Below are 20,316 nucleotides of genomic sequence, written 5' to 3'. Positions count from 1 at the left end.
TCTACATTTTCTCCTTCTTTCCCTCCTTCCTTCCTTCCTTCCTCCCTCCCTCCCTCCCTCCTTTCTTTCCTTCTTTGCTTCTTTCTTCCTTTCTTCCTTTCCTCCTTTCCCTCTTTCTTTCCCGATACTTCTACTAATTCTCTCTACATTTTCTCCTTCTATCCCTCCTTCCTTCCTTCCCTCCTCCCTCCCTCCCTCCCTCCTTTCTTTCCTTCTTTGCTTCTTTCTTCCTTCCTTCCTTTCCTCCTTTCCCTCTCTTTCCTCATACTTCTACTAATTCTCTCTACATTTTCTCCTTCTTTCCCTCCTTCCTTCCTTCCTCCCTCCCTCCCTCCCTCCCTCCTTTCTTTCCTTCTTTGCTTCTTTCTTCCTTCCTTCCTTTCCTCCTTTCCTTCTTTCTTTCCTCATACTTCTAATAATTCTCTCTACTTTTTCTCCCTTTTATTCTGAGCCGTGTGGATGAAAGGCTCTTGGTGCTCCAGCCCAGGAGGCAGGGCTCTGCCTCTGAGGTAGGAGAGCCAACTTCAGGACACTGGTCAACAAGAGACCTCCCAGCTCCACATAATATTAAACGGTGGAAATATCCCAGAGACCTCCATCTTAACACCAGCACCCAGCTTCACTCAACGACCAGCAAGCCACAGTGCTGGACAACCTATGCCAAACAACTAGCAAAACAGGAACACAACCCCACCCATTAGCAGAGACGCTGCCTAAAATCATAACAAGGCCACAGACACCCCAAAACACACCACCAGACGTGAACCTGCCCACTAGAGAGACAAGGTCCAGCCTCATCCAGCACAACACAGGCACTAGTCCCCTCCACCAGGAAGCCTACACAACCCACTGAAACAACGTTAGCCACTGGAGACAGACATCAAAAACAACGGGAACTACGAACGTGCAGCCTACAAAAAGGAGACCCCAAACACAGTAAGATAAGCAAAATGAGAAGACAGAAAAACACACAGCAGATGAAGGAGCAAGATAAAAACCCACCAGACCTAACAAATGAAGAGGAAATAGGCAATCTACCTGAAAAAGAATTCAGAATAATGATAGTAAGGATGATCCGAAATCTTGGAAGTAGAATGGACAAAATGCAAGAAACAGTTAACAAGGACCTACAAGAACTAAAGATGAAACAAGCAACGATGAACAATGCAATAAATGAAATTAAAAGTACTCTAGATAGGATCAATAGCAGAATAACTGAGGCAGAAGAACGGATAAGTGACCTGGAAGATAAAGTAGTGGAAATAACTACTGCAGAGCAGAATAAAGAAAAAAGAATGAAAAGAACTGAGGACAGTCTCAGAGACGTCTGGGACAACATTAAACGCACCAACATTCGAATTATAGGGGTTCCAGAAGAAGAAGAAAAAAAGAAAGGGACTGAGAAAATATTTGAAGAGATTATAGTTGAAAACTTCCCTAATATGGGAAAGGAAATAGTTAATCAAGTCCAGGAAGCACAGAGAGTCCCATACAGGATAAATACAAGGAGAAATACGCCAAGACACATATTAATCAAACTATCAAAAATTAAATACAAAGAAAGCATATTAAAAGCAGCAAGGGAAAAACAACAAATAACACACAAGGGAATCCCCATAAGGTTAACAGCTGATCTCTCAGCAGAAACCCTACAAGCCAGAAGGGAGTGGCAGGACATACTGAAAGTGATGAAGGAGAAAAACCTGCAACCAAGACTACTCTATCCAGCAAGGATCTCATTCAGATTTGATGGAGAAATTAAAACCTTTACAGACAAGCAAAAGCTGAGAGAGTTCAGCACCACCAAACCAGCTTTACAAGAAATGCTAAAGGAACTTCTCTAGATAAGAAATGCAAGAGAAGGAAACGACCTATAATACCGAACCCAAAACAATATAGAAAATGGGAATAGGAACATACATATCGATAATTACCTTAAATGTAAATGGACTAAATGCTCCCACCAAAAGACACAGATTGGCTGAATGGATACAAAAACAAGACCCTTATATATGCTGTCTACAAGAGACCCACCTCAGACCTAGAGACACATACAGACTGAAAGTAAGGGGATGGAAAAAGATATTCCATGCAAATGGAAACCAAAAGAAAGCTGGAGTAGCAATTCTCATATCAGACAAAATAGACTTTAAAATAAGGACTATTAAAAGGGATAAAGAAGGACACTACATAATGATCAAGGGATCGATCCAAGAAGAAGATATAACAATTGTAAATATTTATGCACCCAACATAGGAGCACCTCAATACATAAGGCAAATACTAACAGCCATAAAAGGGGAAATTGACAGTAACACATTCATAGTAGGGGACTTTAACACCCCACTTTCACCCATGGACAGATCATCCAAAATGAAAATAAATAAGGAAACACAAGCTTTAAATGATACATTAAACAAGATGGACTTAATTGATATTTATAGGACACTCCTTCCAAAAACAACAGAATACACATTTTTCTCAAGTGCTCATGGAACATTCTCCAGGATAGATCATATCTTGGGTCACAAATCAAGCCTTGGTAAATTTAAGAAAACTGAAATTGTATCAAGTATCTTTTCTGACCACAACGCCATGAGACTAGATATCAATTACAGGAAAAGATCTGTAAAATATACAAACACATGGAGGCTAAACAATACACTACTTAATAATGAAGTGATCACTGAAGAAATCAAAGAGGAAATAAAAAAATACCTAGAAACAAATGACAATGGAGACACAACGACCTAAAACCTATGGGATGCAGCAAAAGCAGTTCTAAGGGGGAAGTTTATAGCAATACAAGCCCACCTTAAGAAGCAGGAAACATCTCGAATAAACAACCTAACCTTGCACCTCAAGCAATTAGAGAAAGAAGAACAAAAAAGCCCCAAAGCTAGCAGAAGGAAAGAAATCATAAAAATCAGATCAGAAATAAATGAAAAAGAAATGAAGGAAACGATAGCAAAGATCAATAAAACTAAAAGCTGGTTCTTTGAGAAGATAAACAAAATAGATAAACCACTAGCCAGACTCATCAAGAAAAAAAGGGAGAAGACTCAAATCAATAGAATTAGAAATGAGAAAGGAGAAGTAACAACTGACACTGCAGAAATAAAAAAAATCATGAGAGATTACTACAAGCAACTCTATGCCAATAAAATGGACAATCTGGAAGAAATGGACAAATTCTTAGAAATGCACAACCTGCCAAGACTGAATCAGGAAGAAATAGAAAATATGAACAGACCAATCACAAGCACTGAAATTGAAACTGTGATTAAAAATCTTCCAACAAACAAAAGCCAAGGACCAGATGGCTTCACAGGTGAATTCTATCAAACGTTTAGAGACGAGCTAATACCTATCCTTCTCGAAATCTTCCAAAATATAGCAGAGGGAGGAACACTCCCAAATTCCTTCTACAAGGCCACCATCACCTTGATACCAAAACCAGACAAGGATGTCACAAAGAAAGAAAACTACAGGCCAATATCACTGATGAACATAGATGCAAAAATCCTCAACAAAATACTAGCAAACAGAATCCAACAGCACATTAAAAGGATCATACACCATGATCAAGTGGGGTTTATTCCAGGAATGCAAGGATTCTTCAATATACGCAAATCTATCAATGTGATAAACCATATTAACAAATTGAAGGAGAAAAACCATATGATCATCTCAATAGATGCAGAGAAAGCTTTCGACAAAATTCAACACCCATTTATGATAAAAACCCTCCAGAAAGTAGGCATAGAGGGAACTTTCCTCAACATAATAAAGGCCATATATGACAAGCCCACAGCAAACATCATCCTCAATGGTGAAAAACTGAAAGCATTTCCACTAAGATCAGGAACAAGACAAGGTTGCCCACTCTCACCACTCTTATTCAACATAGTTTTGGAAGTTTTAGCCACAGCAATCAGAGAAGAAAAGGAAATAAAAGGAATCCACATCGGAAAAGAAGAAGTAAAGCTGTCACTGTTTGCAGATGACATGATACTATACATAGAGAATCCTAAAGATGCTACCAGAAAACTACTAGAGCTAATCAATGAATTTGGTAAAGTAGCAGGATACAAAATTAATGCACAGAAATCTCTGGCATTCCTATATACTAATGATGAAAAATCTGAAAGTGAAATCAAGAAAACACTCCCATTTACCATTGCAACAAAAAGAATAAAATATCTAGGAATAAACCTACCTAAGGATACGAAAGACCTGTATGCAGAAAATTATAAGACACTGATGAAAGAAATTAAAGATGATACAAATAGATGGAGAGATATACCATGTTCTTGGATGGGAAGAATCAACATTGTGAAAATGACTCTACTACCCAAAGCAATCTACAGATTCAATGCAATCCCTATCAAACTACCACTGGCATTTTTCACAGAACTAGAACAAAAAATTTCGCAATTTGTATGGAAACACAAAAGACCCCGAATAGCCAAAGCAATCTTGAGAACGAAAAAAGGAGCTGGAGGAATCAGGCTCCCTGACTTCAGACTATACTACAAAGCAACAGTAATCAAGACAGTATGGTACTGGCACAAAAACAGAAAGATAGATCAGTGGAACAGGATAGAAAGCCCAGAGATAAACCCACGCACATATGGACACCTTATCTTTGATAAAGGAGGCAGGAATGTACAGTGGAGAAAGGACAGCCTCTTCAATAAATGGTGCTGGGAAAACTGGACAGGTACATGTAAAAGTATGAGATTAGATCACTCCCTAACACCATACACAAAAATAAGCTCAAAATGGATTAAAGACCTAAATGTAAGGCCAGAAACTATCAAACTCTTAGAAGGAAAACATAGGAAGAACACTCTATGACATAAATCACAGCAAGATCCTTTCTGACCCACCTCCTAGAGTAATGGAAATAAAAACAAAAATAAACAAATGGGACCTAATGAAACTTCAAAGCTTTTGCACAGCAAAGGAAACCATAATCAAGACCAAAAGACAACCCTCAGAATGGGAGAAAACATTTGCAAATGAAGCAACTGACAAAGGATTAATCTCCAAAATTTACAAGCAGCTCATGCAGCTCAATAACAAAAAAACAAACAACCCCATCCAAAAATGGGCAGAAGACCTAAACAGACATTTCTCCAAAGAAGATATAAAGAATGCCAACAAACACATGAAAGAATGCTCAACATCATTAATCATTAGAGAAATGCAAATCAAAACTACAATGAGATATCATCTCACACCAGTCAGAATGGCCATCATCAAAAAATCTAGAAACAATAAATGCTGGAGAGGGTGTGGAGAAAAGGGGACACTCTTGCACTGCTGGTGGGAATGTGAATTGGTTCAGCCACTATGGAGAACAGTATGGAGGTTCCTTAAAAAACTACAAATAGAATTACCATATGACCCAGCAATCCCACTACTGGGCATATACCCTGAGAAAACCAAAATTCAAAAAGAGTCATGTACCAAAATGTTCATTGCAGCTCTATTTACAATAGCCCGGAGATGGAAAGAACCTAAGCGCCCATCATCGGACGAATGGATAAAGAAGATGTGGCACATATACAGAATGGAATATTACTCAGCCTTAAAAAGAAATGAAATTGAGTTATTTGTAATGAGATGGATAGACCTAGAGTCTGTCATACAGAGTGAAGTAAGTCAGAAAGAAAAAGACAAATACCGTATGCTAACACATATATATGGAATTTAAGGGAAAAAAATGTCATGAAGAACCTAGGGATAAGACAGGAATAGAGGCGCAGACCTACTGGAGAACGGACTTGAGGATATGGGGAGGGGGAAGGGTGAGTTTTGACAGGGCGAGAGAGAGTCATGGACATATACACACTAAAAAACGTAGTAAGGTAGATAGCTAGGGGGAAGCAGCCGCAAGGCACAGGGATATTAGCTCGGGGCTTTGGGACAGCCTGGAGGGGTGGGAGGGGGAGAGTGGGAGGGAGGGAGACGCAAGAGGGAAGACACACGGGAGCACATGTATATGTATAGCTGATTCACTTTGTTATAAATCAGAAACTAACACACCATTGTAAAGCAATTATACCCCAATAAAGATGTTAAAAAAAAAAAAAAAAGGAAGAACACACACACACACAAAAAAAGAAAGTATGGTACATATATACAATGGAATATTACTCAGCCGTAAAAAAGAATGAAATGCCATTTGCAGCAACACGGTTGCAACTAGAGATTATCATATGAAGCGAAGTCAGACAGAGAAAGGCATATATCACTTACATGTGAAATCCAAAAAAATGAAAGAAATGAACTTATTTACAAAACAGAAACAGACTCACAGACTTTGAAAACAAATTTATGGTTACCAAAGGAGAAAGGTGTGGGGAAGGGATAAATTAGGAGTTTGGGATTAACATATTAAAACTACTATATATAAAATAGATAATCAACAAGGACCTACTGTATAGCACAGGGAACTCTACATATTCTATAATAACCTAGATGGGAAAAGAATCTGTAAAAGAATGGATGTATGTATATGTATAAGTGAATCACTTTTCTGTATACCTGAAACTAACACAATATTGTAAATCAACTATACTCCAATATAAAGTAAAAATAAAATTAAAAAACAAACCTAAACAGGGAAGAGGGAAAGAATGTCCTGAGGAAAGAGGTACAATTTTAAATAGGGTGATCAGCAAAGGACTCACTGGCTGATACTGGAATGAAGACTTATAAGAGGTGAGGGAGCAAGGCTCACAAGTGATCAGGAAATGTTCTTTTGGAAGGGGAACAGCAAGCAAGTGCAAAAGCCCTTAGCTAGGAGGATGCCAGGCACACTCAAATGAGAGCAAGAAAGCCCAGGTGGTTGCAGCAGAATGGCCAAGGCAAAGACTAGCAAGAGAGAAGTCTAGAAAAGAAGTGGGGTGGGGGGGAGGTCACACCATGAAGGCCATTGAACACTTAGGTTAGTGGATTGAAGGTACTGATGGAGAATGATCTGTTGGAGTTTAGTACTAGAGGGAGTAAATTGGAAAGTGGATTGTTACTGGAAAATGGAATACTTGAAATTGAGATTAGGGAGGGATTTGCAATCAATTATGATAAGGTCTAGTATATGTCCTTAGGAGTGAGGGCTGAGGTAAGGGGGAGAATAAGATTATTAGGAGGAGGGATAGAGCATGGCCTAGTCTAAGGATATGATATTCAGAGCCGGTTGTTTTAAAGAGTAGGGAAAGTTTATCTGAAAGAAGAAAGGAGGACACAGGGGGACACTTAACCTGCTTCCAGGCCCAGTGGTGGATCCGGAAGAGAAAATAACCACTTTGAGAGGGCTGCAGAGGAATTAAGGTTCTTCAAGAGAGTCGGGTTTTAATTAGAATAGAAACATGAAGGGACTGTTCAGAAAAAGCACTGATATAAAGATTTTGCTAATGAATGACTCAGTTCCTAAGGGCAGAGCGAAAGTGTTTGGGGAGTTTGGGAGAAGTAGGGTGTGGTCAGAATATGGGTTGCACAGAGGAGCCATATGGAGATTAGAGGGAGGGAGATCATGACCGAGCTTCTTGTGAGGACAGGCAGGCTCCATCCTGGTGGTCCTAGTACTGTGGTGGTGGGCAACGAATGCTGGAGGGCGGGAGGGAGGAGCATCTTGCCAGAAGCAGTGTTCAGGGTCCCTTCTGTACTCTCGACCATAGATGACTGAAGGCATAAGGTATAGTCTCACTCTAAGCACAAAAGGCTGCCTCACCTTGCTCATTCCTTCTTGGTTTTAGCATCGTATCCTGCCTCCTTTTTCATATTAGATAAGCTCTTTAAGGTTAGTAAGAAATTTTACTCACTTTGGCTTCACCTGTTGATTACCAGTACAAAGCTATTCAATAAATATTTGTTCAAAAACAAGTAAATACTTTTTACTGGATGGAAGGCATGGCTGAAAAGACTAATAATTTCATATTTAGTCTTCTCTCTGAGGACTCACTAGAGCTCCCCAACCCCTGACATCCTTGAGTCCAGTCCTAGAAGACCAAGTGCTGTTATAAAACCTGGCACACTGTGAGTTTATGAAAAAAACAAAGATATTAGGGCTCTCCCTTCCCTATCGTAAGAAGTCACAATTCTGCTTGTAATATTTGCCTCACTGATCATTTCCTTTTAGAAAGAAGAGAATCAGGGCTTGCCTGGTGGCGCAGCGGTTGAGAGTCCACCTGCCGATGCAGGGGACACGGTTCGTGCCCCGGTCCAGGAAGATCCCACATGCCACGGAGTGGCTGGGCCCGTGGACCATGGCCGCTGAGCCTGCGTGTCCGGAGCCTATGCTCCGCAACGGGAGAGGCCACAACAGTGAGAGGCCCGCGTACCGCCAAAAAAAAAAAAAAAAAAAAAGAAAGAAGAGAATCAATAGCCAAGACAAAGTATAATTCTCCAAGGACACTACAACCTGCTGTGAGTAGTCTGGAGAATTTGGCCGAACACAGCCATGCTTAGTGACAAATGACAACGGTGATGGTCTTGCTACAAGCAAGGGTTTGGCAATCCTGCAGATCTGTGTCATCATTAGGTGTGAGCGAGCCTTGGAACCATTAAGGAATTGATGATATGGGGCTAACAGGTGATTTGATGTGGAGGCAGGGTTGTGGCAGGAAAAGCCCAGAATTCAGAAACTGACCTAGAACCAGAACTTAGCAAGTGTGTAACCAAACAGCTGAGTTTCTGCCATAAGGTGACCACCACCAAATCCCACCTCAGGGCTTCACCAAGACAAAGCCATTTTGGCCATGCAACTTTGGAAACAGGATCCCTCCTATCTGCCCTAAAATGTAAGGCCCTCCAGTTTTTCAAAAACACAACTCTGATCACATCAGTCCTTTGCCAAGTCCATTCAGTGGCATTCCATTACTTTTAGCCTAAGTATGAACTCCCTGTATGCCCCAGAGGCCCTCACAGGATGTAACATCTACCCACCACTCCACCTCACCTCTCCACTCCTCTCACCACTTTCCCTCTTGCACTTTGTATTCCAGCAAACTTAAATTCTTTCCATTCCTGAAACATTCAATGCCATAGTTCATAGATGCTTTAAACTTACTTTATCCAGTGAACTTTTAGTTCTTACCTTTCAGCACATCCTCAAGAAAGGGCTCCTTGACAGCTAGATGGTTCGGGTCTCCCCCCTACAATATGTTATATCACACACTAATCTCATGACTCTCAATTACTCATTTAATGTTTTCTCTCTCCTCCAATCCTTTATTTCTACAAAGATGGCAACTTTGGCTGCCTAGGTCACCACTGAAACCCCAAGACCTTGCCCAAATGACTGCAACATAATAGTAGCAACTTTTTAAAAAGTTAGGTGGGGCTTCCCTGGTGGCACAGTGATTGAGAGTCCGCCGGCCGATGCAGGGGACACGGGTTCGTGCCCCAGTCCAGGAAGATCCCACATGCCGTGGAGCGGCTGGGCCCGTGAGCCATGGCCACTGAGCCTGCGCGTCCAGAGCCTGTGCTCCACAACGGGAGAGGCCACAACAGGGAGAGGCCCGCATACCGCAAAAACAAACAAACAAACAAAAAAAGTTAGGTGAATATACTGTCCTGCTTAACACAACTGATAAAATGTGAGCACCATAATTCTCCAGCCGCTCTCGTTAAGCTGAGAACCTTTCCCTTGGTTCCTCTGCACCCTGAAAAATATCTTGAATGCATTCAATATCTTTTAAGTGAATACATCCCATAAAATAATAAAACACCCCAAACTGTTTAATTCAGTAAAATATGGAATACAGGCTGATTAAAATACTAACTTTATTTCTAACTTTTCAATGAATAACATTTAGAGAAAGAATAAAAATGAAAACAAGGCACTATTGTCTCACACCACAAAATAATTTTATCCAAAGGAAATTCAGATGCAAGATACATTTAACATCAATTCATATATTAGTAACTTATACATTTATTATCAAGTATGAGATCCATAAAAGCATAAAATAGTCTCTCGAGATCTCAACCAAGCTTCTAGCTTACCTTATGTGCCACTTCCACGACTATCAGTCACACACATAAAGAAACTAGGAGAGGGCTTCCCTGGTGGCGCAGTGGTTGAGAGTCCACCTGCCGATGCAGGGGACACGGGTTCGTGCCCCCGTTCGGGAAGATCCCATATGCCGTGGAGCGGCTGGGCCCGTGAGCCATGGCCGCTGAGCCTGCGCGTCCGGAGCCTGTGCTCCGCAACGGGAGAGGCCACAACGGTGAGAGGCCCGCGCACCGCAAAAAAAAAAAAAAGAAACTAGGAGAAATTGACTGAAGATGACTTTCCAGAAAATTTACAAAATGAAAAAGGCAAAGTATGTCAAATAAGGCAGAGGCAGCAACACGGCCCTGAATTTACTCTGGAAAGGCTGCCTAAGGCACTACCAAAACGGATAGTTGTAAATCCCTAATCTGACTTTAAATTTTTATGATCTTAAAATTTTCAATTCTAAGCACAAGGTGACATGACCATGTTAATTGCTATTTTCTCAGTACAGGCAGATGTGAGAAATATTACATGTATCCAGGGCACTGTCACCCTAATATATGTTTGTAATATATCTGTTTATATGAAGTGTGAAAGTAAACTTGTTTATTTTTTCTTTAAGTGCATTTTAAGAATAGCAAAAAAAAAGAACTAATGGCACTTGAATGAATGGTGACACAATAAGGAAAAGGACTATTTTAATATAAAACAATACTATATCAGCATGTGATGAGGTAAAATGTTGAAACTATAAGAATTTTATAAAATGATAATTTAGAAATTATAAACGCTTTTATTCAAAACTGCAAAAAGGTATCAGTTACTCTAAGTTGCTGGAATCACAGGTCTTATGAATAATAGCATCTACTGATGAACCAAATCAAGAATGCATAATACAAAATTAATTTTCAAAAGGGAACAATTCTGGTTAAAATCAGAATATAAAATTATGAAGAACAAATCAATGTGACAGTGGTGACAGAAGTACTGTTATTTGGCCAATAAAAACAATGAATGCTCATGACCAGTGGTTCCAGGTGTCCTGTGCAGGTGACTCAGGTGCTGCCAGGATCTGGTTCCCGAGAGTGAGGAGAAGGCCCAGTGAGTGGGGCTGTGGACCCTGCCCCAGCTTCAAACAGAAAACCTCTACTGTTTTACCATACATTGAGAACATATGTAAATCGTTTCTTTTAAAGGCTTCATGTGTTTAAAAAAAAAAATTCTGAAAACCACTGTAACATATATATGCTGTTCCCAAGCACACAAAGAGAACTGAAATTAGGACATCTTAGACAACAAAGGCTCCGAACTACTGGAAGAATCATCAGTTCTTTTCTCGCCTAACTGATGTCAAGATGACTTGTCAACTAATGAGACATACTATAGAGCAACAGACTACTAGTTAGGTACCTTCAGGTTAACAACACATATCCAGAGGAGAGCTAAGTGGGAAAATGTTAACTGCTCACCTGGGCTAGGCAACCACTGTGGCGAGCAGATCCCCTCTCAGACTGACCTTGGCAATGAGCAGTTTCTGAGAAGCCAAAAGCTGTTCGTGGCTGAAAGCTCACTTGCTTCAGACATTTCAGGGAACAAGAGACCTGAGCTGTGGTGCAAGTTTTCAGTAAGACCGATAGGCTTAGGGTGCATCCATTTATAGATCCATAATAAACACGTAATTCTCAATGTTAAATTGTTCAACATGACTGGCCAATACACAGATATGCATAGTAATTGGCACACAGCTCCTCAATAAAACGTTACTGAATCTATTCTGAAAAGGTAATGTTTGCTAAGTATTATGTTCTAAAGGGTAAAAATCAGGAAAAAAATTCTACTAAAAAAATAAAAACGCACTCTATCCTATGCAGCAACTGGATTTTTTTTAAAGTTATAACAGGTTTTATGCTTAATACAATACATTCTGGATTTAGGAAATAGCTCATTATTAAAACGTAAGATATGATTTTGATTAATAACCACTATCATGAGTTTAAAAAAATCAGACTAAAAATGTTACTTAAGAAAAAAAGAGAGAATATCTAAATGAATCTACACAAATGTACAAATCAATATATGGGACCTTAACAAGGAAAGTATAAACATTGCCTTTTTTAATAAGTAAAGTCTTTCATTGATTAAAAGGAAATAGAATTCTGAATTTCCCCTTATATGTTTGGTTCTTACAGTTTTCCTGGATAAACCCATCCTAACCATTTTAACAAACTCCAATTAAAATAATCTAATAATGTTGAATCTAGGGCTACCTATCATCAATGCAGATACAGAATCCTGAGTGTCACATACAATCAATGAAAAGGTCAAATCTGACCATGTTTATGGTACTCAATAATGAAAAAGAAAGATCTAGGAAGGCAAATAAAAATGGCTTACTTACATGAGGTTCCTTTTACTTGTTGATTGTACAATTTTAAGAACTGAATATGTGCCTTTCCTTCTCATTCGGTACTTTTCATGAAGTCCTATAAGGATGCATGCTGTTTTGAACTGTGCATGTCTAAACTGCAGCAAAATTCAGGCACAAGTAAAGGTAGTTTTATCCCATGGAATAGCACTAAGTATAGTTCTAGAAACAAATTCAATATCATCTAATTTAAGAAGCCCTTGTTGTCAGGCATGGACATTGGCTTATAAAACATATATTGCCTAGAGCAAAGCACAGCAACCTTCACATCATTCCAAAATTTTTCCACTCTTTCTTATTTACAAACATTCAAAAACAATATTTTCATCATATGAAAGTAAACAACCACAAGAACAAAATCCGCTTTTCTCACACCAGTTTCTAATCCAAATAGCCTCACTGCAATTACTGTAAATCACTAGCAATCACTGAATTGATTGGGCAAAGATTAAGTTAGCACTTTCCTCCAAAAAAAGTAAAAAAGAATTCTTTAAATAGACATAATCCATAGAGAACTAGGTTTGCATCATAAATGCTGGGGTTCGTGAGAAGTGTGTAAAATGACAGATTCATGATTTGGGGTCAGAGGGAAATCCATTGCTCCACACAGCACAAAAGACTTCTCTCTGCTCAGGCGACCAGAGCTCCTTTCATTTCGTAGCCGGGTTCTTGGGAGGAAGGAGTTTGTATGTGTTGAAGTAGCCTACCACCTGCTGGGGGATCTCCGCCAAGACACATTGAGCAAGAGCTTCTTTTGGAGCCTTGTGAAAAAACAAAATCAAAGCAATTTTATTAGCAACCAAATTTTTACTGGCACTTTGATAAAAGACTAGGAAAAAGCAGTTAGTTCCCAATTCCTAGCTTGTATCTTGTCTCAGGTACTGTCCATGAAACATGGAATAAACCAATGTTACTCAAGAATGCTTGAGTATGCTCACGAACATTTATCAAGTACTTTTGTGCTGCCCGCATTTTGGCATTTAATGATACATTTTTTGTTCTTTAACTTTTAAATGTGGGCCTTTCATTCACTTGGTATTAAGTTTTTTAACTTTTTATTTTGAAATAATTACAGATTCATAGGAAGTTGCAAAAATAGTACAGAAAGGTCCCCAGTACCCATCACCCAGTTTCCTCCAAAGATAACATCTTATATAATTTTAGTACAATATCAAAACCAGGAAACCAACATTGGTATAGTTCACAGAACTTATTCAGATTTCACCAGTTTTACATGCATTCATTTGTGTGTGTGTGTGTGTGTGTGTGTGTGTGGGTGCGCACACACGTGTAGTTCTATATAATTTTATCATCTGGGTAGATATGTGTAACTACCATCACAATCAAGATACAGATCTGTTTCATCATCACAAAGATCCCTAACATTACCACCTTTTTAATACACACCCAAATCATTCCCCACACCCACCCCCACTCATACATTGGTTGGTGGGAATGTAAAATGACATAACTGTGCCAGAAAAGTTCAGCAGTTTCTTTAACAACTAAAATGCAACAACCATACAACCCAGCAACTGCACTTCAGGGTATTTATCCCAGAGAAATAAAAATGTATGTTCACACAACAACCTGTACACGAATGTTTACAGCAGCCTTTGTACGTGACAGATGAGAACTGGAAACAATTGAAGATGTCCTTCACTGGGTGAATGGTTAAACAAACTGGTACACCCACACCATGGAATACTACTTAGCAACAAAAAGGAATACATTTAACAACTGGGAAGACTCTCAGAGAATAAAGCTGAGTGAAAAACAGCCAGTGTCAAGGTTATATACTGTATGATTCCATTTATATAACATTGTTGAAATGACAAACATATACAAATGGAGAACAGACTAGTGGTTGCCAGGGGTTAAGGAGGGAATGAAGGTGGGAAGAAGTGGATGTGGTTATAAAAGGGCTACATGAGGTAGCCTGCTATAATGGACCTTGACTGCATCAAAGTCAATATCCTGGTTAGGATTCTGGACCTATAGTTTTACAAGATGTTACCATTAAACTGGGTAAAACAGTTTACTGTTTACAATTTTCATCAAATCAACTTCTAGTTTGGTAAATTCATCATATACTTCAATAGAGTTTTTCTGTTATTACACAGGTGAAGATAAAATATATTTTAAAACATTCACAACAACATCTTTTTAAACAATTTATCACACGGACTGCAAGAGGCACACAAGTATACAACCTGAAAAAAAACTGCCAAATTTAATCAAGGGTCTTAAAATGGAAAATTCACACACTCTAACAACCCCTGACACCTACTCAACTGCCTGGTTATGGACCAGCCAAGGTCTGTGTTCAAACACCTTAGAGTGCATGAAGAGTAGGGAGGAGTGGTACTCACGTTCTGGAACTGTCTGAAAGGCACAAACTGGACAATATCCCTGATGGCTACCTCGCCCGACGGGGAGCGGAGACTTCCACCATCACCATCCAGAAACTCCATGGCACCAAAGTCAGCATCTCCGACTCCGACAATGATGATGGACATAGGCAGCTTGGCAGCGTTAACGATAGCTTGTCTGGTCTCATCAAGGTCTGTGATCACGCCATCGGTAATGATTAAGAGCACAAAATATTGCTGCCAAGAAAGACAATTATGTCCACTGAGCCAGCCGAGCTCCCCAACAATAAAAGCAATGGTTAGACTCTAATAAATACCATATGCTAACACATATATATGGAATCTTAAAAAAAAATGGTTCTGATGAACCTAGGGGCAGGACAGGAATAAGACACAGATGTAGAGAATGGACTTGAGGACACGGGGAGGGTAAAGGGTAAGCTGGGACAAAGTGAGAGAATAGCACTGACATATATACACTATCAAATGTAAAATAGATAGCTAGTGGGAAGCAGCTGCATGGTACAGGGAGATCAGCTCAGTGCTTTGTGACCACCTAGAGGGGTGGGATAAGGAGGGTGGGAGGGAGATGAAAATGGGAGGGGATATAAGGATATATGTATGCATATAGCTGATTCATTTTGTTATACAGCAGAAACTAACACAATACTGTGAAGCAATTATACTCCAATAAAGATGTTAAAAAAAAAAAGCAATGGTTAATGACATCTCCAGCCTGATGAGTCATTTAGTCTCTTTCTTGCTCATTTTCCTTGTCAGTCTCTACCCAGGATACCATCTATATGAAATATTCTAAGATTCTCTGATGACAAGGAAATTAACTGATACAAAAACTGTAGTTTCATTAAAAGTGCAACAGACCACAAAAGAGGGCTGGCATAAATACACAGAAGCAAGACACCTAAATGTCAGAGATTAAACTTTCAGTTAGCACTGAAACATTCTGATTTAACTGAAGTACTGAATATGTCAAAGTACCTATCAAGGGAGCAAGTGGCAACTCCGTTTTTAAAAGATCAAATACGGAGGAAGTAGAATCGTTCATCAAACTAAAACATTCTTTTTAAAAAATGGATATGGTTCAAGGTGGGGAAATCTTTCTCTCAATCCCATCATCTCTGATGAATCATTTTAGAGAGTGGTAAAATGTTACATAAAGTTGTACTCCATCCTTTGGGTCATTTAAGTCTAAAATGGAAATAAGATTTATAATAGTAGCTATCATGTGCTGAGTGTTTACTCTGACTCAGGCACTGTGCACTTTATATGAACTATCTTCTCTCACTCTTTCAACAACTGCATGAGGTACTTATCGTTTATTTCTGAGGATACTGAAGCTGAGTGGGGTTTGGTATCCAGGGTCCAACAGGTAATGACTCTCTAATTCAAACTTCTTTAGTATGCTAAGTAATTTTGCAACAGCAACTGAAGTGGTAGGTCTCCTGAAGCCTAAACTTGCTAAGGCTACTTCAAAAAAATTTTTGAGAACCTACCTGAGAAAATTCTTTCAAAAGACAGAGAAAAAACTTATAAGTATATAGGTTGTTCAGTTGTTGTCTTGTTCTTAATGGTCACTAATTTAACAACAGATGTTACTCCCAAACCAAGGATGATATATCATTGCTTCATGCCCTGTCTTTGTATCTCAGCAGACCAAATAAACAGAAAAATGGCTCTGGGAACAACAACCAATCCACATTCTCCCTGCCCCCTGGCGACAAGGCACTTACAGAAGCTGTCTGTTGTTGTGTGGCTGCAGCAGCAAACCTGGCCACATGATTTATGATTGGAGAAAAATTAGTTGGTCCATAGAGTTTTATCTGAGGAAGGCAGGCCCGATATGCCTCTATAATGCCTTGAATTCCTAGACAAAAAAAGCAGGATTAAAAATTCTCAAGCACAATTTAATTGTTTACTATTCACCATACTGGCTAATTTAATTTATATACCAACATACAGTGCTTTAAACAGTCAAAAGTTCTATATTCAGGAGTTCTCTAAGGTATATAATATTACAAAACTCCATAGCTATGCTCTATCACAAAAAAACCCTATAAACTTTACTCTCCCCCACTAGAAGGCATTTGTTTTCACCTCAGCCAAATTATTCATTAGTCTAAGGTATGGTTGTTATATTGCTTAATTTTGATATGTTTTGGGAATAAGACTGATGGAAAAAGAACCATACAAAAGATGCTGCAGCATATAACTGATGACAAGGTAAGAAAACGTAACTGAAAAAATGGAAAAACTTTTACATATATGACCAGAGGTTCTACAGAAATATCATATAAGGTTAAGCATGGTATAGTAGACTCTATTAATTGCAAATATTCACTTCCAGGTTATTTATCACATTTTGCTGCAGAAACACTAAAGCATTTGTTTATGGGGTGCACCTTAGGACTGCTGGGCATTATGTAATGGAAGACTGGGCAGACCCATTTGACTAGCTTTGTCCAGTGCATATGAATGGATATGACATCCATGTCTAAGCAGATGTTTTAAGAATCACGGCCTGTTTTTGCCAGCTTTCTTGCTTTTTCCCCTCTGCCATGGGAACAGCATATCCCAGACAGCCCGAGACCCAGAATGAGTAGAAACAGAGCAGCGCAGCAGTCTAGCCAAGCACCAAGTGATTTGTAAAGTGAGCAAGAAATAAATTATTGTCATTACAGGTTACTGAGATTTAGAGACTGTTGATTACAATAGCACAACCTATCAAAAGTTGAATGGCATTCCTGACTAAAGCACTGCTGATGAATCTGCCCCTAATACACAACAGAGTGTCTGGGATGTAAGAGACTAGAAATCCTAGAAATTCCCAAGAGTGCCTTGCTAAGATTAATAAGAAAATCTTAAAAGACTTTTACTGTAAACCAAAACAGGTCTCTTGCTTAAAAAATGTCCAGCAGGACATAGATCAATAAGGAGGAAAAGCATATACCTGGTTTAAAAGCTTCACAAGACCAAGTCTCTCCACTTGCCAATAAACTCCTCTTAGGCACTTTGAGTTTAGGAATAAGTGGTCTTATGAACAACCTTTGAGAATGTAACTAATTTATACGTAGAGGTGATTTTACATGCATAAGGTGAGGCTGGAACTAGAGGTTAGTCAGTCCAGTAGTTACAAAAATAATATTAACATAGGCCAGCAGCAGGATCTTACTGTAATGATATATGCTATAGAAAAATTTAACCCATAACCACAGCAATAGTAATATTTTCTTCCATTTTTATCATCTAGCTTGCTTTTCAATCTCAAGGTATACAAAACTGTTAATTAAATTTCTTCATAAACATCAATTGCCTTCCATTCCTCAACTAAAACTAAATTATGCTAAAATCTTTCCATTACATCAAGGGAACAAGTTAGACATATTCTTTCTGGGCAACTAAGGTGGATGATTAATTAGGAAAACGGGATTAAACTCCCTTGTCTTAAAATAAGGCTGTATTTTTTCTGTGTAGTATTTCCTCTGTCTAACATCAAAGTGATTGTTTTTTCCAGACTAAACCAAAAGCAGAAAAGCTCTGCTTGGTGGCAGCCCAAAGATGGGCTCATGTTACTCACAGAGTAAATGAACTTCTAAAATGAATTATCCCATGGTATGTCATCCATATTTACTTGCAATAAATAAAATCTAATTACAACAAATTCCAAAAATTGTTCCAATTTCATCATAAGCATGAAGCACATTTCTTGAAAAGAAAAATATTCCCAGTTTCATATGCCTAGGGATACAAAAGGTCACAACCAGCCACTGAAAGTGCATAAAAGAACACTGAATTAGTACAAGAAAAGAGTTTCAGAAAAAAGGAGAAAATCCTAATACAAACTACTCCCAGCAAAATGGTCATGCTCTTCTACTTTATGAATATTATTTAGGAAGGGAAGGAAAGAACACTCTCTTCTGTTTTATAATTGTTAAAAGGACCCTTTGCAGAAAATTAGCTTATTGTCTACAATTTTATGCCTCTGCCCCTATATCTTTTCCTCCTCCAAACTGTTCAGTCTTACATAGTTTTGTGGGAGATTTGGTATTTTAGGTTGATTGCTCAATGTGGCAAAAAGGAAGAGGCACTGGAATATTTGAGGGATAAACAGAAAAGTGAAATGAAAGAAATGCCTGTCCCTGTTTTCCACACAAAGGAAAGCTACTCTTGGAGCTTAGTTCTGTGTTTCTTTAGCCCACCCCATCTCCTTACAGAACCCTGTGTAACAAGTAATTTGATGCTAGACACTTTTTCTTCAAAGAGAGTTAACTGCTAATCTGAGAAAAGCATCTGTATACTGAATGACCTGTTTTCATTGAAGGTTTATTTTAAAATCAACTTATATGTGAAAATAATATGCATATTCTTATGGATCTACCCTCAAGATTGAGAATCGTTGGTTCTAGTAAAACCCTTAAGGTAGAAGAATTTAGCCTGCAATCTTCATCATCATCATAGTGATCTGCATTATTATCTATTATAATTACCATGCTAACCACCAACTTGGGGCAAAATTCTACTACTTTACACGATAGAAAATTCAATATGTCACAAAAAGAAACCTAGAGGGGAAATTTGAGTAGCTTTTTTCAGTTTAAAAATTCATGTTTATTTTTAACTTACCATTACAGTAGGGATTGGACGGATTAAAGTTTATTGGAAATTCATGAGAAACCTGTCAAAAGATGAAAGAAGGACTGATGAGGCTTGTTTTGCTTTGCTAGGAGGCAAAGCTTTGCAATGAGAGTTCCTCTTACCTGCCACTGAGGTGGGATCTGAGCTCCAAAACCAAAAGCTGGAAACATCTTATCACTGAAAAGAAAATTTGAAAAAAGAAAAAGGTCATTTTTATCTTTATTCATAATAAAACCAATATGAGCTTATTTTCTAAAAATTTGAAATCTTAGAAAAATATAAAACAAAGATTAGAACCAATGTTAATATTTGGCAACTCTCATTCTAAATATTTTTCTGTGCATTGAAGGAGAAAAATGTCTCTCTATATCTATTAAAATGGACTTTATATTAATATTTTATAACATACTCTTTTTTATTTATACAGTTTATCGTTTCACTAAATAAATATATAAATAAATCCATAAAGTTTTAAAATGCACAAGTTTTTTCATTTGTTTACAAAAACACTCATTTGGCAGCAAAACCTGACCTCAACTGACATGAAGTTATCTATAGCCTTTATTTATGCCGCTTAATATGAATATTCATACATTTATAGCCACAGAAACATGGTACAAATGCCATGCATTGTAAAACTCTCACATTTCTGCAGCAAAATATACAAATATTCGGCCCAAGTGTTTAGAGATAATTATGGACCAGAATATATAACATCATGTGAATGGCTGTTAAGTATTCCACTGTATAGATATTCTCCCCCAAATGATAGACACCCTATGTCTTGCCATTATAAAACATTGTAATGATTATACTAATTTTTCTACTAGGGATATTCTTTTTTATATTAATTCTTT

At 38.4% G+C, this 20,316-nt stretch overlaps 1 protein-coding gene across 4 annotated transcripts in view; it reads right to left on the bottom strand.

Annotated features, from left to right (window-relative positions):
* Positions 1–9,776: 9,776 nt before the first annotated feature.
* CPNE3 (copine 3) overlaps positions 9,777–20,316 on the bottom strand; it is a 51,766-nt gene continuing 41,226 nt past the window's right edge. For all 4 annotated transcript variants that reach the window (XM_032609879.1, XM_032609880.1, XM_032609881.1 and 1 more), the window contains 5 exons: positions 19,582–19,636; positions 19,448–19,499; positions 16,558–16,691; positions 14,807–15,043; positions 9,777–13,195 (listed from right to left, as the gene is read on the bottom strand). In XM_032609879.1, the coding sequence (XP_032465770.1) occupies positions 13,085–13,195; positions 14,807–15,043; positions 16,558–16,691; positions 19,448–19,499; positions 19,582–19,636 (589 nt within the window). In that variant the 3' untranslated portion in view covers positions 9,777–13,084. The remainder of the gene's footprint in view (positions 13,196–14,806; positions 15,044–16,557; positions 16,692–19,447; positions 19,500–19,581; positions 19,637–20,316) is intronic.

This window comes from Phocoena sinus, chromosome 17 (genome assembly GCF_008692025.1).
Source record: "Phocoena sinus isolate mPhoSin1 chromosome 17, mPhoSin1.pri, whole genome shotgun sequence".
Classification (NCBI taxonomy): Eukaryota; Metazoa; Chordata; class Mammalia; order Artiodactyla; family Phocoenidae; genus Phocoena; species Phocoena sinus.
This window is presented reverse-complemented; position numbering and strand designations above follow the sequence as displayed.